General features: G+C 43.8%; 1 protein-coding gene across 5 annotated transcripts in view; it reads right to left on the bottom strand.

The window, feature by feature from the left end:
• The window catches only part of WT1 (WT1 transcription factor), a 47473-nt gene extending 27468 nt beyond the window's left edge, over positions 1 to 20005 (bottom strand). For 4 of the 5 annotated variants that reach the window (XM_050955132.1, XM_050955133.1, XM_050955136.1 and 1 more), the window contains exons 1-4: positions 19615 to 20005; positions 13452 to 13574; positions 12778 to 12880; positions 2386 to 2463 (exon numbers count right to left, since the gene is read on the bottom strand). In XM_050955132.1, coding sequence (XP_050811089.1) covers positions 2386 to 2463; positions 12778 to 12880; positions 13452 to 13574; positions 19615 to 20005 — 695 coding nt within the window. The remainder of the gene's footprint in view (positions 1 to 2385; positions 2464 to 12777; positions 12881 to 13451; positions 13575 to 19614) is intronic. The other variant, XM_050955134.1, reaches the window with a different exon arrangement.
• Between the last annotated feature and the right edge of the window lie 3629 nt (positions 20006 to 23634).

Below are 23634 nucleotides of genomic sequence, written 5' to 3'. Positions count from 1 at the left end.
GCTCCCCACAAGCCTTAAACTGGACCAGGTAGCACTTACTAAAGTACAACTTGCCTTGTCCACACTAGAGTTTTAGAATGGGTTAGTTACACTGTGCTACCAAAACATATTTTTAAAAATAAACCATGTTCGTATCCTAGTCCAGACAACCTTCTGATGTGCTCTATTCATTTCCTCCTAGCATATCCTCTTCCACGATCCCAAAGTGCTGTCCCATTTTGGAAGGGCAGGAGTGGTTAAATTTTACTGACAACCCCACAAGGGGATTTGGAAAACATCTTTGGAATCTCTCAATACAGTTACTGTCCTGCCTACAGGAAGGGAGGGACAGAAGCCCTGGCCCTGTAGGCACTACACCCTGTGTCTTTGCTATGCTACCAACATCTCTGATCTACAGCACCTCTGAGGCGGGCTTCCTGCTTGCAGAGTAACAGGAAACCCATATTGGACAAGCAGCAAACAGGCTAGAGTCCATTCCCTGCAAGGTGGGAGGGTGACAATGGTATAGAGGAAGGAAGCCAGAGAAGATGGAAAGGGCCAGGAAAGGCAGGGACAGAGGATATGGGGCCTGTAGAAGGGAAAGATAATAAAAAGGAGGGAGAGAAGAGCTGGCATGAGAGCAGAGTGAGGTTAGAACTAGAGAAAAAGGAGAAAGGAAAGGAATGGCGGGAAGGAGACACAGGAGGTAGCAGCAGTAGTCTAAGACTGGAACTCTTTCATTTGTTCTGGCTCTCACTGTGTTGTAGGAGAGTGGAGATCACTTTACACCCTGCAATCCTGGGCAGGACAGTTTGAGGCTGATTATGGCAGGGGTGGTGAGAGCAGCCAGGGCCTGATCATCCCAGCATTGATACCCAGGCAGATGATCAGCCCCCGCACACTTTCCACACCCAAAATGGTGTTCTCCCAGCTTTTCATGGCTCTTTCCCCTTCTGCTTTTTCGCTCAGGCCACCCCTGCATTGTGTCTCATTCCCCAGGCCCTCTCTAACAGCTACCATTGTTATTTCACACACACAACACAGGTCACGCACTGCCTTTGGCTATAAGCTAGGCCCAGCAGCCCACTGGCAGGCGTTCCAGATTCCGAGCACGCACAAGTCCAGGGCTGAATCCAGCACAAGATCTATTGGGCAGCCACTGTTTACAACAAGGGTCGGCAACCTTTCAGAAGTGGTGTGCCGAGTTTTCATTTATTCACTCTCATTTAAGGTTTCACATGCCAGTAATACATTTTAACGTTTTTAGAAGGTCTCTTTCTATAAGTCTATAATATATAACTAAACTATCGTTGTATGTAAAGTAAACAAGGTTTTTAAAATGTTTAAGAAGCTTCATTTAAAATTAAATTAAAATGCAGAGCCTCCCCAGACTGGTGGCCAGGACCCGGGCAGTGTGAGCGCCACTGAAAATCAGCTTGCGTGCCGCCTTCGGCACCCGTGCCATAGGTTGCCTACCCTGGTTTACAAGTTACAGAAAGCACATTTCTGAATTGACCTCTGACCCAACAGTAGTTATGATGGGGTCAAGAAGACAACATCTCACTGCAAGGAAGTCTGAACTAATCAGAGGAAAGAATCTTCAAAAAAAAATTTTTTTTTAATTATATTAATGGAAGTTAACAGAATGTACAAGCTTCACACTTAACTTCACCATTCAATTGCAGAGGTTTTTCCACTGTTTCCCATCCTTCATTCACAGGCTTATTTTGTTAGTGCTTTGGAGTAGAGATCTACCTTGTCTTCACACTCATTCACACAGTCCCTCCTATCACATACTGGTGCTGTATATATGGAATAATATGGCTGCTTAGAACTATCTATAATATAATTATACAGGTTTTCACATTCATGTTATCCCAACTTACATTCAAATATTACTAATCTATTACTGGAAAACACCTTGCTCACACAAATTGAAAGCTATTGCATTTACTTGGCACCTGAATTGTGTAACCTACAATGAAGACAGTTTGTTTAGACAGTAAAATGATTAAAAATCTACAACCAACATACTGTTCTCCAAGGCATATTGGTTTAAGTCAAAAGACAAAACACAAACAAACAAACAAAAAAAAATCCCACCAACAACTTAAGAAAATATTGCTAGTTCTTTTCCCATTGACTAACCTTAGACTAAAAAGTCTAAGAGAAAACTTGACCATAAAATTCTTATTAACTGTGAACTGACTAGTAGAATAAAACTTTTAATAGTTCAATAGGGCTATTTTTTAAAACTCATATTAAATTACAGACAAATAAAGACCTATTTTTGGACAGGTTAGCATTTTTCATGCCAGTAACCTTATTACATTCATAAAATAAAAAATAAAATGACGTTAACTACGCTAATGCGGAAGAAGATTACAAAATAATAAAACACCTTACCCCTTTAATGTAGATCCCAAGTTCATTTGATTCCATGTCATGCATTCAAGCTGTGAGGTCATTTGGTATAAATTGTCACTGTTATGAAAATATCTAGAATTAGAACTAAATTACTTGACCAAAATTCAAGTAATACTTAAAAAAAGGAAGCAATAATTTTCATTTTTCTTTTTTAAAAAAGTGTTTTCAAAATACACATAGCAGTACCAAATGAATTTATATTATTTCAACTCTTTTATCTGTGACATTAATTTTAAAAGAAAAAGAAAGAATGATTATGTGGTAAAAGACAAGGTGTTCATTATGATCGAACTTGTAAATTTTAAATGGCTGAAAATTATACACAATAAGGCTCTTAAAGAAAAAAATACTGCAATTAGATTAATGGAACCAGTATACACAGATGTTTGAGTTAGCAATAAAGAAGATTTCTTATTTTTATAAAAAAGAAAGCAAGTGAATTAAATTTTAATAAAGCATGTAGCAGATCACATGGTTAATGGACTGAAAGCTATCAGGACTGGTGACCAATGTTACTACATATAGTGACTTGACAAGAAAAATGGAGTGAGTGAACCATAAATTAAACTCACAACTGGAATACTAGTCTTTTTTGGTTTTATTTTTTTTTGTAAAATGTTATCTTAGAACAATGAACTCAGCAGACAGCAATATTCTCAGAAACTGGTTGTCAGTTGCTTACTTTCTATTTTTAAAGAAAACACAAATGTTTTTTTTTATTTGAGATCAACTGTAACCAAAAGAAATTGAGATTACAGATCTACTGATATAATAATGCTTAACACTTATCACAGATAATTTAACCATAAAAAAGTGAACAGGTATGTGCTTCGAGGAGAGGAAAAACTGCTGCGGACTTGCAACACCAAAAGCAGTCCGTTTCCCTAGGGTTCTCTCAGTAAATTAGCCGTAAGAGGAGGTTCTCACTATACAGATGGGGCTGAACAAGCTGGTTTCCATCTACACAGCATGTTCGCTCAACACTTCTCCATGGAAAACCACCCTGTGATCTTTCTGAATCTTGGTTCTCCTGGAAATCCAGGTTCCCACTGCTACCCAACATTTCTCTGATCACCTGCAGAGACACTTAGTGAAACAACGTTTTGAGTCTCTAGTCTTTTCGAAACGATTTTCTGATTGATGGAGCAATTCTGATTGAAATAGCAAGTCACAATCAACATAAGACCCCTGGATGATTAATAATAGTTAAACTCACTAGACCAATGTAGTGATTGTATATAATTTTGTTGAGAGAGTTTTTTTCATGGCAGGTAAAAGTGAGCTAGAAAAGTCAGATTCCAGTGGGAAGCTTTTGCATATAAAAACAAGTTAAATTACTTCAATCTTAAAGTATGTGTAATATCATTTGTCAGTATCGCGGGACACTATCATTCATTAGAATGTCTGAACTGCTATTATGCTACTACAATGTCCTGCATATCAGCTCAGAAATTGTTAGACTCTCCTGCAGTTTCCCCATTTGCAACAGCAGTTCGTGCTGGTCTGTGCCACTACGTTTTGCAATTCCACGAATTCTTCCTGTAATGCTGCTGTAATTAATTCCTCCAGGGCCCTGATTTTTATTAGAAGTGCCCGCACGATGCATTTACAGCAGGAGATTTCCCTTTAACTTTCTTTCCCTTGACAGTTCATTTATAAGAGCCTCCTCCACAATATTTTCCCCCTCCCTCCTTTGCTTTTTCATCAAGCAGTACACATTCATCTTGTCACTAAGCAGCAGCCACTGTATTCCGTACTGGGTTTGGTGACAGTGCACAAAACAAATCGCTTAGGAACCAGGACAATGTTCAGAGACACGTTAAAGGTAGTCTCGGGCTCCATTTCAGTACAGTTGGAAGCTTGGCTGGCTGCTCATGCACTCCATTCAATAGGATGTTTACAACTATGTGGCCCGGCTACAAAAGACAGCCTCGCCAGTGCAATCAGGGGAATTCTCCGCTTAAGGGATCCTGTGTTTACACTTGTCATCAGATAAACTCAAAGATGGTCTGTCCTTTGCAACAAGTACAGAGGCAAATTCTGCTGTCATGGAAACTCCCACAGGACTGTATCAAGCCCCTCAAACTGGTCATTCCAATGACGTTAGCCCGGACCCCCATTTACGCCGGTGTAATAGAGCAGAATTTGGCCCAGAGAAGTGGCTTGAGCGAAGACAGACCCACTAGTCACTTATGTATTTGCCGAGAAAAAAGGACACAATAGTAACACGGGGCCATCCCAGAGGCCACCTACTAACAATCAAGGTACCACGGGGGACAGTGGCTGGAGCTGCGGGCACTGGAGGGGAGCGATTTGTGAAAGTTAAAGTATTAAGCTCCAAGCAGAAGTTGCAGCCCGACCCTGCTCCCGCTGGAACGGGCAGCAAAGTAACTGCTGGTTACTTCCAAGGGGGCCCGGTGGAAGCGCTCACCTGGTCTGCGGAGAACATAGGGACAGGCAGGAGCATCCCACCCACCCAGGAAACCCAAGAGTGACTAACCGAGCAGTCTGAGAGCATAGCCCTTCAAAGGCCCCCCGGCACTGGGACCTCCACTCCGGACCCCGCTCTCTGCCTTTGGCTGGAGCCCGGGGTATCACGGTCCCGGCCGGGCCTTCTCTAGGTGATGATACCTGCGTCCTTCTCACGAGAACATGAGGGCTGCGGGTGGGGTGATTTGAGCTACGAACCCACTGGAAGGGGAAAAGGCCTCGGCATTTCGCCGGCTTCCCCTGCAGAGCCCAGCTGGGTGAGTGGCCCTCTCTGCGCTCCGGCTGAAGGCGCCTCAACAGTTATTTCGGAGCCTTACTGCGAATGCCTCCATAGCTAGAACTGCGTTTCCATTTCTGCCGCAGCAGGGACTTCTGGTCGCCCGGGTCTCCCGACTGCCCAGCTCCGCGGAGAGGCCCCTGCCCACCCCCAAGAACGACCAACGTCCATGTTAACTCGGCTGAAAGCCCGTTCCCAGAGTCTAGCCTTGTAATGGGGGGTTAATACGCATGCAAAGGAGAAGCCATTTATACAGATGGCTCCCGATCTAAACACAGCTCTGCGTTTAAGTCGCCAGTATTTAATCACACCGGAAAAATAAGTGTTTAGCCTCATCGGCTCCTAAAAGCTTTGGAGACCACCATTGCCACTCAGGGTTGCTTACTGACCTCAGCCATTCATAACGACAGTCCGCAGAGAGTCCTAAGAGTCGGGTTTGTTTATCGGTTTAAATTCAGGCTCGTACGCGTTCTGGCTGGGGAAATCCCCCACGGGCCTTACCAGATACATACTGCACTCGTGAAACAGCTCCTGTTAAATACGCTGCTAAACATAAAACTCCTGTCTGTGCATGAGGCAATATTGTGCTTGAACACACATATTTGGCTGGAAGATTTTAAAGAGTGACTAGGTATCTAGGGCTGTGTGTGTGGCGGATTGTATTGAATTTTCTCCTTGTATTATTCCGAGCACCCTCGATTGAGCCACGTTTACTTGAGAGCAATTGCTTTGACAAGCAAACACAATTTTGCTTCAGGTGGGTGTGAGGGGGAGTGTTCATCGTCCCCATCTAAGATCAGACAGGACTGTAGACCCAGCGAATGATTCATAGGTAGTGGACATCAAGAGCCCAGTCCTGCTCCCACTGCAGTCAGCAGAGTTCTCTCCGTGACTTCAGTGGGATAATAAAGATGCAGCCGCCCCTGGCTAGAGCTACCGATCACATCACATCCTGCCTGGAAGAGTTTGAGAGTCTCAGCTCCAGTGGAAACACTCTCCCCTTCCGTGCTGCAAATAGAACACAGAGGTGAAAGTTGCTGCTGCTGGGGAGAGACTCCAAATGCCAAAACACAGCGAGCTGGAATGTACTGGGAGCTCCGGGCTCCACGGCTGATCACCCACCCCAGGCTGGAAGCAAGCGGGAGGCAGACAATGGCATGCTTGACCAAGTTTGCCAAGTGCACGCTCGGTCTTCTACAAAAAGAGTTAAGTATGGTGTAGCCAATAGAGGAAGTATAACAAGGTATCCATACATCCATTTAAATCTAAAATGGGTTATTACTGCTAGTGCTACAAGATAGTCTCAGAGTCAATAGTTATGTTCAAGTCTTAGCTTTAAATACGATTTGAATGGTGAGAAGGAAAACTGGAGTCTCTGGGGATTTGCTTGCACTAATTCCCATTTGAAGCACTAGTTCCCCCCAAATGAACACAGAAAACACTAAAAATAACTTAATTTTCATTACAGAGATGTTTTTTTAAATGAAACGGGGGGGGCTTTTCTACAACGAGGATTAATGTAAGTTGGAGTGAAATAAAAGGAAGTCAACCCTGAGCAAAAGAGGAACTTTAAAGGAAACCAGTAGTAGATCATATAGAGTTTGTTTTGGCCTGCACGGCAGTATTACTGAGTTCTTGACCTCTGCACAGAAAGAGCTATAATCTGAACTGAAACTCCTCCACTCTTAAAGTCTTTGCAAGTGTGACTCACAGTAAATTTTCAACATTAAACATGTTTACTATATTAAACAGCATGAGGTAGAAAAGTTCACATCACCATTTTAATGGAATCACAAATGCTGGCCTTTCAATACACGCTTGCAATCTGCATAGCTGTGCCATCAATAACGAGCCATCAACAACAGACACAGTATCTTTTGGCAGATGCGGTGCTTGTGTTATAAGAGAGAACAAGTAGTTGCCAAAACTGGAGATTTCAGAGATACTGTTGCTTCCATTATAAGAATTATGGGCTCTTGAATATTTATTTCAAGTCATCGCCTTTCTTACTGTCTCTTTTACCAGGGCAAAACAATGGAAAGGTCTTCAGTCTTAGACTTGCTTGCATATTTTTTCCTTACTTCCTTTCTTTATTAGGGACAAATTGGTTGCTACTAGCTAGCTAGACTTGGAAATCTCCTTAAGAGCAGTATTTGGTGAATTACTGCAGTGTCTGTAGAACTCTGGAGTTTTGTAAATGTATTGTTAACCTGTTAAAGGAATAGTTATGAATTTTACATCAAAATTTGTTATAGGATTCAGACCCTGATCAGAGCAATAAGAAGCTTGAGTGATTGCTGGTGGCTGTGAAATGATGGTTGATGCCTCTCTGCTTTCAGAGGTCAAAAACAGTTTAAAAGCCCTGCTTTCTTTTTTACAAACACAACATTTACAACTGTCCTGGGGAACTCATTGCCACAAGGATACCTTTGTATGGTTCTGAAAGGATTTGACATTTGTACAATAGTGAGAACAGTAAAGAGTTACATTAGACAAGATACAATAATAGCTAGAAGGAATATAAAAACCCCTTTTCTGAAAGCATAAAGCCATCTCTAAACTGATGGAGACCAGGAGGAAGCCTTTCCTTATGGGCAATTTATTGCATAAACGTCCTCTACAAGGTTTCTTACACATTCCTAGGAAGCATTTAGGACTGGCTACTGTCTGAGACAGGATTCTGAACTAGATGCACCCAGTATAGCAGACAACTCCTATGTCTCTAGTGCCACCAATTGGCTGTTGTGCTCGATTCCCCCTCCTTCCTCCACTTTTAAACAAACACAACAAAATACGAATATGTATATGCACACAATGAAACCTGTGTTAAGCAACCTCTAAACGGACTGAGGAAAAGAAGAGGATTAATAGGGCTGGCCTGCTAACAAAGGTGGAGTATTACTGTACTGCTCACCTTTGGGAATACTCTGTGGGCCATCTCCTAAGGCAAACCAATGCCTTGTATACACTGCAAAATTACATGTGTGTTAACGAATGTCAACACCTCTATGAAACAGCTACACAAATTTTGCCTGGCATCAATTGGCTGGGATTAGCCCTAGTCCAATGTAGGGCTACCCAAGACCAGATGTTAAACCCAGCAGTCCTGGTCTAAATTAAGTACTACGTGGTGCTTAACACTGTGTTAATACTTGTTTTAACACAATGTGATTTTAGATAGCCTTTATGGAGATTTCATAAACACTGAGAGAGAGAGAGAGAGAGAGACTGACTTTGTAGGAAATTCTCTTCTTTATCTCAGGATTTTGGTACCTTTTTGCCATTCTAGCTCGCCCCTTGTATCTTTACAAAGCTTTTCCTCCACGAACTACAGCTGCCTAGGAAGGTGCACATGAACATCTGAAAACATCCAGAGATAGAAATGCCTAAATTGATCTCCCAAAAAGAGTGTACCTAAATTTAGGCACCTAAATTATCAAACCTAAATTCCTAGCCTGATTTTCTGAGGGGAAGAAGTTGAAGTCTATGGAAGCTGGTGTAGCTTTAGTCCCTCCAATGGGACTGAGTGGTCAAATTCAGAGGTGATGTGTGCAAGGAAGGGACCATATTACTGACAGCAGGCTAAGTCAGTCTAAGCAGTCCAAGTTGGTGTAACATACAAAGGGAGAAGACCAGAAGAAGGCGTAAATTACACCAATGTGGATGCCCTTAGATTTTGTCAGTCTTGTTTTAATTATGCATGGGGGGGGGGAAAGTGAGAAGAAAGAAGAAAAAGAATAGGCTATCCAAACGGGGATGAAGACAATGGCTATCAAACTGTGGTCTGTGGGCCACCAAAAGTCTGTGATGTGGAGATGTGAAGAACTGAATATTTTGCAGAGTAGGTCCTGATGGCCCATGAGAGGATCTCTCAAAGAGCGATCCACAGAATGCCAAGTTAGAGAACCCCTGGGCCAAGAGTTAGTTTAATATCTTCCTTGCATCTGTACTAATCCCAACCATCCCTGTTCTCCCTAGCCACTCCTCTACCATCTTCCCTGGAGGAACTAAGAAACTAACATGAAAAATACTCTTGTTTCCTGAGGTATGTTCTTCATCAGTTCCACTCCATGTTTCCTACCCTCCGTACTGCCTATCGGGCCAACTGGCTCTGCCTCCAAACAAGGTATTCCTGCTTCTAGCGCTCAGAGAAAAAGAGATTATATGGATCTGACATACTCGCTGGGATGAACCTGGTGATCCGAAGGATACTTACAACCACATCAGCAAGTGAATTTTTGAGTTTATTCTGATCACCGCTGTATTGTAATTTTTCAGACAAGGGGTCTGGAACGCGTATTACAGCCAAAATTGTAGCTCAACTTTCTATCTAGGCTTCAAACATACAACTCGGTTCCGAGTGTCGTTGTACAATTGGTGCCTAAGTGGTGAGAGAATAGTCTCTATATATGCCTATTTACAGCAGATAGCTGCTAAGGACAAGAACTATATCCAGATGGATTAAGTCAAACTGTGGTTTCATTAGGAGGTTTTATCAGTGATTCCAAGGGCTAAAGGTACCGAAAGAAGACTAGCATAGCATCTCAACCTCTGTTTTAGGAGAGGCTCCTTATTATAATGAAATGCTGGAGAGCCGACACTTTATAGATCTGTCAGTATGCCCCTACAAAGTGTTGAGAAACTGGAGTACTAACGTTTTTGTTCTGACGTGTGTAAACGTTCTGGTAGAGCTATACATACCTATGCTGCTAGCTCCAAAAGGGTTTAAGGGATTAATCTTTATCCCACTGCAGTCAGTGTTACAACTTTCATTGGCTTCAATGGAAGACAGATCAAGCCGCAAGTCAGGGAGAAATTGACGCATGCTACAATGCCGAGCGGTAATAGGATGAATTAAGGACTGAGTTTCAGCTACCCAGGAATGAAAGGGTCTAATTCCAAATTCACAGCAAGAGATTTTAAGTTACTGGCGATGTGGTGTTTGTGCCCTATTCTGTTCATTAAGGAAAACGTCACCGAAGCTCATGGAAAGTGATCATACAGACATCGTTGGGAAGATGGAAGGTAGAGACCTTCGGTTGGAGTTTTAGAACAAGCAACAGTTCTTTACTTTCCTGCTGGAATGCGTATATCAAAGTGCTGGACTTGCTTCATTAAGCATAATTAAGTGCATCTGCCGTGGAATCGGTAGTACCATTCAGATTGTGCTTGCTCACATCCCATCGCGGGGCTTAAACAGAAGCATTGTATCTGCTGTTCCCAGAGTGAAGATTTCTTACTCAATGAAGTAGCTCTAGGAGTTAGTGTGTGTATTAAAATCTAGAATAATTTAGAGTGAGTCTCCAAAGAACAGACCTGCCAGGGTTACAATGACTGGGGAGACAGAAACACCAAAGGTACCGATCGTTTCTAAAGAACTGGTCTAGCTATTGGGGTTCTGGCGAGATAAAGTTTTACGGGGTTCTCCGGATTCAGCGACCAGGGTCTTGCCCTGTGGTCCATCAACAAAATTAAGTTTCCGTTAAAGTCTGGCCATTTGTGCATTTAACGTTATAGATATTAGTTCAAAATGGAACCGAGAGCGAGATGATTTCACTGAGCTGTCTGAAATCCAAGTGCAAAATGCAAGGGGATCTTATAAGGCACTGAAATATGAATAAACTGCTAAGAAAGAAAACACTGTGTCTTGAGCTGCACGCGAATCATGCAGAGCCACACATTTTTTTCCTTTTGAGGCCTCTCCACAAATCATATTTATAGATTTTCCTGAGAGATTAACAATCTTTGTCGGTTTCAGAGAAGGCATTCTGCCCGCCAATTATTCTACAACTAATCTATATGGATAGGCTTCTTTCCTTCCTTCATTACCTCATTCCCTCCTTCCCTTGACGTCAACTCAAGCTAACTGGAGAAGTGGCTTCTGGAAGTGACAGAATTTTGTTGTCCCATGTCCAGTGTTGATTAATCAAAGACGATATAACCAGCCTACGAGAAGAGTCAGTTGCAACTTCCTTTGCAAAGGCGTATTGTTTTGTGTGCTCAGGTTACTTAGCAACTCAGAGACATGGGACTAGCTCCAAGTTCACAAAAAGTTGAAGAATAAATTTTGGGTATCTTCTTTTCTAACTCCTAAACACATTGTAAAATTGAAGGAGACACAACTGGCCCCCATGCCAAACGAAGAAAATGGGAAATACTGTAGCTATTGAAAAGGGTCCATTATAGATGTACACCATTGAACACAAACAGAAAACGAGATCCATATTTTGGTGGCAAGCAAAGCGGGTATTAATTTTCTGATTCTGCTTTTTAAATGTATATTTAACCCATTCTTGCATCACATTGGGAGTCACAAGAAGGGCGGTTTAATTTTCGATACAAAGCCACATCGTGGGGAAATTTTTTTAAAATAACTGGTTTCTGAGTTAGATACTTATTTTCGTATGCACTGTCCACTGCTGTCATTCCTAAATGACCTGCTAGTCTTCCCTCACACCCATACACATACCCCTTTTAAGAACAGGCCGGACACACAGCACCGAAGGACTGCTCCAGAGCCCACTGAAATTAAGACGTTGAAAGCCTCTGGGTCTAGTTTGGAGCGTCCCACCTGCAGTAGATAGTGGGCAGGCGGACTACTCCATGGGTCAAAGACACTAGCGACTGGGACCTGTAATGGTCAACTCACGTGAAAGAGGGAATGGAATTGACAGTGGTGTATTAAAAAGAAACAAACCCCAGGAAACGCAGCTTTAGGAAATAAGCATTAACATTAATTTGGCATGTCTCAGTTCTTACCAGCTTCGCACAGCTGGTAAAAATCTACCATAGAATCACATTTATATAAATCCTTTTTGCAGCCGCCTTATAACGTGTTTGTCAGAAAATTCCAGGACACATGTCATATACCACACTCCCCCCCCCCCCAGTTTTCAAGCATTCATATTATGTCCTGTCACTCTGGTCCCTCCTAATCACGTCAATCTGATCACTCCTTTATCCGGGCCTAATTCTATTCCCACGTAATTCAATTGGCAAAAGTCTATCTCGTTGGATATCACTGGGAACAGAATCTGGCCCTCAGTTAAAACTGCCATCGAGTCACTGGTGGGTAGAGTATCAGGCCCTTCATTTAAAAGAAGAAAGCCCTTCGCATGGCTCCTATGGTACATACACCGGACTAGTAAATTCATTGCTAAACCGTTGCTCTCTGAACGTGTCTCTTTGTAAGGCAATATAGTCCACAAAATATAGTAGTATAGATCAGGAAGGAGAGCCAGGCTCCAAACACCATGAGGACTTCATTATTGTTCCCGCTCTAGTGAGAAGTAATCGAAGTAAAGCAGGTAGCTGGGACAGGCATGTTATGTACATCATAGAACCTTCATAACAGAGGAAAATATGTGCGCCAGACAACAGGAAATACCTCGTTAAAAAATTAGTGACCAGGGCAAAAACAGAAAAATGCATAAAAGCATGAGGTAAAACAAAAAAGAAAAGGAATTCTATTTCCCCTACACAAAGAGTTGTCTGCCAAGGAGCAAAAATACCACACACACCAGCCAAAAAACTTGTCAGTGCAACAAGCAAGGTTAAATGCAATCAAAGAGGAAGCGAACAGTAAGGCTTCCGCTTGGAGGTACCTGTTATAGGGGGTCCTCAAGAGCAGGGCCTGGCTGCCTGTGCAGCTGTCGGTGGGGGTGTGACAGCCGTACACGGGTGGAGGTACCGAGTACTGTTGATCTCCTGTAGACAAACCACAGAGAGTTAACCACAGCCCTTTTAGTAGAAATCTGGATGGGAAAGGGGGAGCGCTACTTTGAAAGTTAGAAAAAGTTCCAATACAAAATACTTGGCTGGTTGGCTTCAGGATTAAGCAGCTCTAGTCAGGTTGGGTGTTGGGCCTGCATAAAGCAAGTTTACTTGTGTTCACCGGCCAGATTTTGCTCTCCTTTGCCACCTGTGTAAATCCGGAGTAACTCCTGAGTAACTTCACTACGAGTCACTCTGGATTTACAGTGAGATCCCCACCATGTAACATCTTTAGCAGCAATAACCAAGTGGCATTGGAGTGCATTACATTTCAAGTATCTCCCATTGACGTGGAGGCCACAGGCTCAGATAATCAGTGTAATTAAATCGATAAGCTGTGCAGCAGCCAAGAGTAAATTAATAATGGGACCCCTAGCCTCGGGTACAGAGCGCCTTGGGTAACATTTGTAATTGCTTTGGGCATCCCATAGCGAGGCCATTTTTGCGCGGGAGGTGTTGGATGTTTCTCCCTCCTTTTCGGCTACATAAAGGTCTCTGACGTTACCTAGCGAGGTCTGTTGACTGATGGGGTCCTCATGTTTGAAGGAGTGGTTTGTAAACTGCGCTGCGTGGTGAGAGGGAGTGTGGCCGTAACTTGGAGTCCCATCAAACGCCACTGTGCTGTAACCTTCCAAAAGAACAACAGAAGAATCGGGAGTTAGTTGCCTAGCCTTGAACTTTCTCATGAAGCAGCTTCCTGCGAAGTGTCTCCAAGCAGGCGTCGAAAACTGAAGCCTACGCTCTTCCAAGGGCTTGAGCTCCCAATGGCTCCCTTCTGCCAAGATAGCCATCAAAGTGAACTCAGATAACCCGAAGAAAGGGTTACCAAAATAGTTCGCTCTATATTTATGGCTGTGGGGCTAGTTAAAGCCTCCCCCTTGGTACGGTTTGTGTCTCTTCTCGAATTGCTGCTCTACTCTGGTAGGGACCCCTCTGCATTTAACATCGGAAATGGTGGATTTTTGCCCCATAACTCACTCTCCCCATTGCAGCCATACAAGTGCCATTTCAAAGCAACCTAGAAGAGAGAGGCACTGAGGCCAGGACAATACATTATCTGACCGGGAGAGTTCAGTTTAAAAGAGACAAAACAAATCAAAAACCTTTGCTGAGAAGGTCAGCTCTGGAGAGGTACTGAAAAGGGGGGAACGGGCCAAAGAGGGTGCTGTGCCCGGGTGGGAGGGATACCCATTGGCATAGTGCAGCTGCGGGTCAGGAGCAAAGCCAGTCAGTGCGCTATGGAGAATGGAAAATCGGAAGTCTCGTTCCTGTTTAAAGAGGACAGATCGGTTTCAGTAATAAAAAGGATGTTTTCATTAATTGTTGCTCATATTAAAGAGGAAGATTCCCATCTGCTGTGTGTTCTCATCTGCCATTTCCAGATTTAAAGTTACCCTTTAATCTTTTTTTAAGAACAGCTTTCCGAAGAGTCTGCAATAAAAAGGTGGAATGTTAAATGAAAAATAAACTCCTACTTTAAAGCGAAAATTGCTGGCCAAAATAATAAACACCTTATATTTTTCACCGAGTAAATTCAGATGGAAAGGGATCACCTCTGCTGACCCGCGGCCGACACCCAATCGTAAATCAGGCGTTTGGACACCAACTTTCATTAATTACTTGGAGCCAGCTAAACAACTTCAGCTAAAAAAGTAATTACAAAGTAATATTATCTTTGAGGCTTCTCAGCTCATCAGCATTTACCCCAAGACCCAAAGATGTCAGCGCAGCTCTTTTGAGAGCAAACACAAACCTTAAATCTTCCTTGGCTCTGGAGCTCAGCTTCTTTATAAAGATCACATTTTCTTCTAACCCTTATTAGTCTAGCTTGGGCCTCCTTTGGGGAACCGTTTTGACCAAACACACAGTTGGATATTGGCGTTTACGAATCTCTTTATCCCCATTCTTACATGTATATTCCGCTAGCCTCCTGCCCCCGCCATCCCCCCAAAGCCTCACTCCAGATTGGAACCCCGTTGTGCTAGGCGCTGTACAGATACATCAGAAAACAATCCCTGCCCCGACAGTGCTGTGGTCACTTGTTATGACAGAGTTTTCAATGAGGTTATATTGCCTTTATTTTAAAGGGCTCGGGAAGACAGATCAGTGGGAGGCAGAAGGTGGAGATTACAGAAAACACTGTGGCGCTGGAGTAGCACTAGTCCCATGCCTCCATTTTATAATAAATCATCGGACTATAGAATTCCATCAGAGACGAAAGGGGGAAGCTACAAAATAGCAAAGATCTGGATGATTCTGGCCTCGAAGTAGTTCTGAACCAGTCCTTTGGCCCGGGCTTCGATTAAACACCGAGCCGCATTTCTCCAGACCAACCTAGTCTTTGCATCCCACCCCTATGGCTCTGCGGGTCCTCTCTCTTCCAGAGGATGATGGGCCCCTTTGGCAGCGATGACAGCACGGGTACCCCATCCACTTCCATGTTACAGCTGTTTCTCGCCCTCTTATCTCCTTCATAGACTGAAGGATTTTTTTCTTCCCCCTCCTTGTTGCTTGTTAGCGTTCTAAAACACTAACACTTTCTTAGTTACTTTTGGCCTGATGCAGACATTTGGTGACCTTCGAAACTCTGCTCTGAGCAGAATGATGTTTTGGCCACATTTTCCGGTGTTGCCTGACCCAAAGCTTCAGGAATGTGATAAGAGAGTTGAGTTCTGAACAAGCCTCCTGATAGCAAGGTCTCTTTAATTAGGACCTTATCAGAGGCAGGGCTGATTAAAATGTGCTGAAAATAATTGAAAGTTGTGCATCTGTTGGAGCATGCGATCTTCTGAAGGAATCCAATTGTTGGAGGACTCCAGCTGGATGAAAGGACAGGGGAGCCAGAAGAGAAAATGGGCAGAGGTTTCAAAGCCTTATTTTCCCCCCAACACTTGGCAAAAAAATGATTGCTGAGCCAAGGTAGCGTCTTTCCCACGGTCTGAAAAACGTCTGAAAAAGCAAAGTGCAACCTTGACTGATTCAAAGCAAGAACATTTTATTCAGCCCTAAAATACTGTTTGCGATCTTACCAAATTCCTTTCGGCCCAAAGGAAGCGTTGTGCGCTGCAAAATATTTTTACTTAGAGGAGAAGATGCTCTTACCCGTTACTATTTTGGGAATGTCACTGTACTGGGCGCTATAACGGGATGTGTATCAAAATATGGCACTGACGTGTGTCTTGAAATCAAATATTTACTGCCTGGGCGCCCCACCGGGGAATCTCGCCAGCAGTTTAGAGATCAGAGTCGATCTTCAGAAAGCCTTAATTTAGCGAAAGCTGGCAGGGAGCCATTTAAACCCGGAGAAAGAACAGGTAGGAGACGTTCAGAGGATTAGTAGATACCACTCATTTCCCCCACCCCCTAAGACCTAGGTTAACATGGCCATTCTGGAAGCTCTTTCAGTATTTGATCAGTCCGCGAGTCTTGCCTTCTCCCTTCAGAACAAAAGCAAGTGAGGGAATACGATGCGGTTGCAAAAATCTACATATGCAAACAACCGTCTGTGTGAAGCTCCATCGAAATGCTGGAGGTATCGCACACCTGCGTGTGTCATAAAGTGATGGTTTTAGCTGAGCCACTTACAGTGTGATAGGATCTGAGTCACTTCTAGTTTTGGACAACTTTGCTGTCTCTTTATTGATAGACAATTTGCTCCCAGAGCGAAATATATTTCGCCCTAGAGATAAGCTACCAGGTTTGCCTGCAGTAATACCCAGGTTCAGCCAAAGGACTAGTGAATACTGTTCTTTAAATGATAAAGATTGGTTTAACTCCCCCAAAGAATTTTTACTCTAGTTTTAATCCAAATGGCGAGGAAAATAAGTTTACTGTGGCTAATATTCTCTACGAATCGATTCGAGGGAAGCGATCTGACCAATTGCATTCGTTTCGCCACCCACACAAATGGGCTAACCTTTATTTTAATATTTAAAATTATCTTAATGTCGTTCGAACTAAAATTTCCTTCTTATCTGACACTGTTCTCCCCACGATGATCTACACATACTTTTTAGTATACAGATAGAAAATCTAACCGAGAATTACCGAATGTATAGTCTCAGAGCTCAGAAAAATATAAAAGGTAGCCATATCTGGTGTTGAGCTGCATTCTACATTTTGCTCAAAATAATAATTCATTTCTGATGGCCACTGCAAAATGATATTTAAAACAGTTACTATATATGCTGCCCATGTCTGTGTCTTAGAAGTGGTCTGCTTCTCCTAATCTTCGCTGTTTTTGTTTAATTTTTTCTGGAAGACCACAGAAATACTGCATATATAAATTTTAAACGTTTAAGCAAATATAGAACTTCTTTGGAGACATTAGGTTATTCGAGAGAAAAAAAGGCTAAACATTAGAAATCCAACATCAGCCCAGGCGCACAAACTGGAGGGGCAAAAACACAAAACAAAACACACAACACAGACTCAGAGCGGGTATTTGGAAAGGCAAATGCTCTCTAATTTGCAATCATGGAAGGCGTAAGTTTCCTATAGCGTTATTTTACCTAACACGTCAGAGAGTAAGATACCCTGATATCCCCAACTACTCCATTGCCAGTAATCTGTGCAGTAAAATAATAAAAATAAATTTTAAAATATCAGTAAGACATCCTCCGCGCGCACACACGCCCAAGTGTCAAATAAATCCGAAACATCTCCCCCTCCATACATAATTCCAATAGTGATCGCTTTTCAATAACAAGGTGTTTGAACTACTTTTGGAACCAAGTGACTGAACGCTGCTCAGAGATACTTTACATTTACTACGGCCCTAGAACCAAAGGAGCTTTCTTTGCCTTTTCGTTTCAGCGACTGCATTGCTGAAGTAATTGCTACAGTAACTAAATATTAAATAATGAAGCTCAAATGCTTTGTCCTATATATTCTTAGCTCTTCCTCCCCAATGCCTATTCTACAACCCACGGCACAATTCAAATAAATAATAATAATAAATAAAAGCCCAGTTTCTTTATCGGGATGGTGGGTTATCAATATGTATTACAATGAGGCACTTTAGAAGGTAAGCAATTCAGCTATGTGAATATTGCACAGAAGAAACCTTGCTCTTGAAGTTAACGTGTGTGTGTACATACACACCCCGAATTGTAACCGATCTGGTGTAAGGCAGTAAGAACATCTTTGTATAGAAAAGATTTGTTGCCCTCCTCTTAGAAAGAATAGTACATACCTTTGAGAAAAGATAATACAACCTGCCTGAAGGTCTCTTCCCATCCGATTGAAAACAAAACAAAACCCGATCAGGCCTCATTTAATTGATCTTAAAATGTCATATTCAATCAAGGGATGTTCTCAATAAATCTATAATTATATTTTTCCAGTTTTAGGTTTAAGATCTTTAAACCTTATATCTTAATGCATTTAAGATAATTAATTAGTAGTTGATTACATGAAGTATTTCTATACAGCAAACCCTTAACCAAGGAGCCATTGCAAGCTTTCAGATGCCCCAGGAAAGTGTTGCACATAGAATAAAAAAGACGCACTTATTTCTTTCAAGCTGGGTAAAAGCTGAACCTTAACCGCAGTGCTTCATTATATGTTGCTTGGTATTTTTCCCCTTCCCCGGTCACATCTGCAGATGTTTAAATTACAGCAAATGGAAGGAAAATGGTTAGATTATAACTACGCGTCCACACTTAGGGATTGCTGGATTTGTGCTAATAGATTTTCCTGTATCAGAGGCGTATATGTGTTAGTTTGGATCTGTAAAAGCAGCAAAGAGTCTTGTGGCACCTTATAAACTAACAGACGTTTAGGAGCATGAGCGTTCGTGGGTGAATACCCACTTCGTCGGATGCATGATTTTCCCGGTAATTTAATGGGTGTAAATTTAACTGCTGCTGAAAAGAGTAATTTCTCTGTTATTCCCTTCCTAGGAGATTACATTTTAACACCACATTGAGATTATCTAAATGTCATCCCATTGTTTGGCTAGTTCGGATTTTGTTTTTTAAATATCTTCCTACGGGAGACGCCACAATTACCCGTTTAGGGGAGAGGGAAAAGTGGGCGTGTTATTTCACAGCTTCTAAATGTTAATTTAACAACTAGAGGGCTTCAGATTAAAATATATTCTAACGGAAGTGATTTATTTACGATGATCCGTTAACAGTTTAAAGTAATTCCCCACATTATACCAGATATGTCGGAAGTTAACTCTGTAGATCACCTTGAGAGTAGCCTCACCAATCTTTGACTGTCTTGAAGCCAGTCCCACTTTGAAACAAAACTCTGCAAGGAGAAAGTTTCCTGGTCTCGCCAAACAAGAGTGAACCACCCACCTTCACTACAGAAGCTGAGTCAGAACTCAGTTTAAGAGCGAATAGACTAGCGATGCATATTCGTATATTATTTTAAAGAAAGCCTGAGTTAGTGGCCAGCCCAGCTGAACACCAGTGTGCAGTGGAACTCCCTGCAGAGCCACAAACTGGGTCTATATATGTCGGCCCAGTTTAAGAAGGGGGTTGTCTACTGAGTTGCACGGGGAAGAGGCTCGGGTATTATATTACCCAGCTGCTGCCTGGCGGGGAACAGCCAAGGCACAGTTCTGTTTACAAGCCTGTCGGGATTGTAGCACTAAGAGGGAGAGCCCCATAAACCATTCCCCGAGCCCGGCGGCGCTGGGCGCGAGCTGGCCTTACCCTGGTTGCGGATGGCTTGCTGGCTCTCCAAGCAGTTGGGCAGATAGGGGCCGCTGGGGAACATGCGAGCCTGGCTGGAGGGCGCCTGGCTGGGCGGGGGGGCTCCGAAGGGTCCGTAGCGGCAGGCGCCGGCGGTGCCGGTGAACTGGCCGGAGAAGTGGACGGTGAAGGCGCTCAGGCACTGCTCCTCGTGGGGGTCCGAGGCGTTCCAGCTGGGCTCCTGCTTGATGAAGGAGTGCGGGGCCAGCGAGCCGTAGGACGCCCCCGGGGGGAAGTCCAGGACCGGCGCCCACTGCGCGGCGCTGCTCACCGGCATGGTGCAGTTGCTGTTGCCCGGCAGGGAGGGCACAGAGGGGAGCAGGGCGTTGAGATCTCGCATGTCGGAGCCCATCTGGTCGCAAACTTTCCTCCTGCCGGGGAGCCAGTCCCCGCCCGGGCCGCACTTATTCCAGGCGACCTGCCCCCTGCCTGCCAAGCCAGAGCCCGGCTCCGGCTGCAGGCACCAGGCTGCCGAGCTCAGCCCCTTGGGGGAAGCTTGCTCCGGAACACCAGTCCCCGGGTCCAGCCCTGCGGGAGCCGGCAGCAGCGCCAGGGCAAGGTTGTTCTCCAGGTTCACCCCTTGCTCCGACAGCACCGGGAGAGCGGCCCGCGGCGGGCTGGGGAGAGCAGCAGGGTGAGCGAGCCGCCTCGAACTTCCAACCTCGAATGCTGCCTGGCCGCCCTCAAGTTCCCAAAGCTCAAATAGCGGGGCTTGCAGGGGAGGAGGAGTTAGGGGCTCTGATGCTCCATTCACACAACCTCAGCCTGCTCTGCTGCGCCAAGCCAGACCCAAAGCACCGGAGGGAGGGGGCTGACGGGGCGCTGGGAGACTCTCTCCCCCCCCTATACGTTACTCCCACCTCTTGGTGCAAACGCCGCTAACCCTAACAGACCTCGGATTTGCCTTTGCCTTGAGCGAGGGTCCGCAGCAGGCAGGTTATTAGATGGCTCCAGGTGGTCAGTAAGTACACGCTAAACGACTTCAGATACGAGCTGCTTGCATGTGGAACAGTTGGGATAGGGCACAATTGGGATAGGGGAGGGGGATCTATTACAGGTAATCCGGGGAAGGGAGGGGAAAAGCTTTTCCTTGCCAGAAGCACGAATGAAAGGCACCGATTTAAAGAGGCAGAAAATGTGTCTTTTCATTGCAAATCTTTCGTTACTAAAGGTCCCAACAGGTCCCTAGAGGAATTAAACACTTCTTTTGCGGGCACCTGCGGGCAAGTGGAAGCTGTAAGGACGGGCAGGAGGAATTCACTCCAGTAAGTGTGATGAAGAATAAGACTAATAAGATCATTCATTACCTGGCAGGGTAACGCCTAATTGGCCTGATCTTTTGTGGCCGTTTTGCGAGGCAGGGGTCGGAATTAATTGTCCGGACATTGGGGAGACATCAAGAGCTTCTCTCCTGGGACAGCCAGTGTGACAGGGCTCCCTGGGGTACCAGAGTACTGAGATCTCTGTACGAATCTCTCCAGAGTCTCAAACCGGAGAGGACCAGGGCTATGGAAGAGAATCAGAAAGAAGGCAAAGGGCAGAGTCACACAGGAAGGGATTTTAGTTGGCTGGCCAGTGATACTTCAGTGTGCTGAGATATGTGCGATTCAGACTCTTTAAAAAGATGTCCCCCATTCTACTCAGCGAACTGGTATTTAAATGAAACATACAGTCCCATTGACAGGACTCACCCAGCAGAGCCGTACACAATAACAGGGACTGATGGAGTCTTTGCTTCCAAAGGATTCGCCTGGCACTCCCCCCCTCGGGAAGCCCGGCCTCAACAGCCCTTCGTCCACGCGGAGCTAGCACAGGGGGCAGGACCGTGTCTCCCCGGGAGACCAGCATCCCCTGCAAAGCAGGGCCAGGGGACAGCTTATATTCGTGATCCCATTAAAACTCAGCGCACCTGCCCTTTCCTTTGGCAATGTTACCCGCTGACATTGTCCCACGGCTGGCAGAGAGGTGAGCCACGTTAGCGCACGCCCTGGGCTAGCGCAAAGGGCCTGGCTGGGCGTTGAGGTTAGCACTTGCACTGGCCAGGTGTCCCCAGCCGCTTGCTCTCCTATCCCCTGCTCTAGCTCCCGGTTAGATGTTCATCATGGCAATGAAACGCGCGGAATGGAAGCCAAACAAACTGCAGGGCGATGAGCAATTAAAGCCTGAGCCACAGCCCACTCCAATCAATGGGGAGCATCACCATTGACTTCTAGGGGCTTTGGATCAGGTCCTTACAGCGGAGGGGGGTCATTAGAAAGCCTTGGCTGGAAACACCCAGTGACTCTGGTCCGTGTGAAATTTCCTTCCAACCCTCTCCCTCTAGAGATCGAGCTCCCGACACAAGCGACACTTTCTCCCACGGGATTGGATTTTGCCTGCAGACAACAGACACTGCAGGGAAAGAGACCGATACAAACCCATCTTCAGCTCTCACAGCAGTTCGTCTTGTTGGTGCTCTCTGCCCTAGTCAACCAATAAAGTGGTGGTCGTTTGTTCGGTTTTTTAAACACGAACTACGGGCTCCTGTTCGGTTACTTCCTTTTTTCAAAGTTACTAATAAATCATCCGCTTCTGAAACACGCTTCCAACGGTTCTCGATGGTATATTTTGATATTACACGCATATTAGAGATCTTTACATTTTGATATTTCATGCATATTGCACGAGAAGCGAAACATTCCAAATCAATCGGTCTGTGTACTTTGTATTTTTTCCCCACTAGGCATAATTCAACATGCATAACATAAAATTCTCTACGGGACATGTAGAATATTAAACAAAATGCAGCAGTCACTCTCGAACCCACCCTGCAACCTTCTGCTTTGGGTATGTAAAGATAAAGATTTCCTTTCAATCTCAACGAACTGCAATTAGCATTTATCTGTAAAACCGAACTTGTCATAGTCTACATAGAAATTTTCACTGTAATCCTTTCCCCCCACAGCACCAGAAGTTAGCACACTGTATTATCACCTCCGATTTTATGTTTTAAAATAATAAAAGAATCAATACAAATAACCGTATTTAAGTATCAGGGTCTGAATTTGTTTTCTCCCTTAAGTAATTAACACAACTAAATGTTTTGTAGTTAAGTGATTAAACTACACGATTTTGAGAAATAACGTTTAAGCAAATATCTTTTAAATCACGGGTTGAATATGTAAATTGGTCTTACTTCTCCTAAAAGGAAACAGATATTAACCCAAAGGCAATCAGCGAAATGTTGCTGTTGCAATAATCAAAGATCTCTCAGGTTTGAGGATTTATTGTTAAGTGAGGATTAAACTAAAGAGAAATCTGTTTGTTATAGCTTCCAGAAAATTGCTTGTGAAATTAGAACACTTTCTTTCAAGAAAATGGAGGTGATTCAACCTTCGATTACATTGATTGGTTTGCATTTTTATTTCTGTTTCCTCTCCTACTTCCTAATGTGGTACAAATTAACCTAGTACTGACAAAGCTATAGGCATCTGTTTTTGTTCCTATAGCTCGTTTAGCGTTCTTGAGCCATTGAAAGATATATATTCTGCTAGCTACAGTTGTTATGGAATTTGTTTGTTTCAGTGGTTTATAATATAAGTGCTTTATAATCTAATTAACCTCCAGTACTGAACACTACAGATACATATGTGGAAATGAACATCTTTGAACTGTTTATACCAAGTATTTTAGGGCTCTCTTAGCACAAAGGCAAAGTCTTCCTAAAAGTGGACTATCGTATTCTTTAGTAAGCTATTTGCTTTGTTTAAGTAACAAGAAGTCTTACTGAACAGAAAAAGGTAATTTCCTCATTAGGGAGGACTGCATTATTCATACTGTCAGGAAGACTTAGGAAAGCACTTCCAAAGCTTCCCCCCTCTCAGATGAGAGCAAAGTGGATAGAATCAAACAAACAACAAACTTTAAACCAAAACAAGGAGCAAATAAATTCCATCAGGTTCTGTGTTTATACACAATACACCCGCTCCAGCTGAGAATAAG

This window comes from Gopherus flavomarginatus, chromosome 5 (assembly GCF_025201925.1).
Source record: "Gopherus flavomarginatus isolate rGopFla2 chromosome 5, rGopFla2.mat.asm, whole genome shotgun sequence".
In the NCBI taxonomy this organism is placed as follows: domain Eukaryota; kingdom Metazoa; phylum Chordata; order Testudines; family Testudinidae; genus Gopherus; species Gopherus flavomarginatus.
Note: the sequence above shows the minus strand (reverse complement) of the source record. Positions and strands in the feature narration are given on the sequence as shown.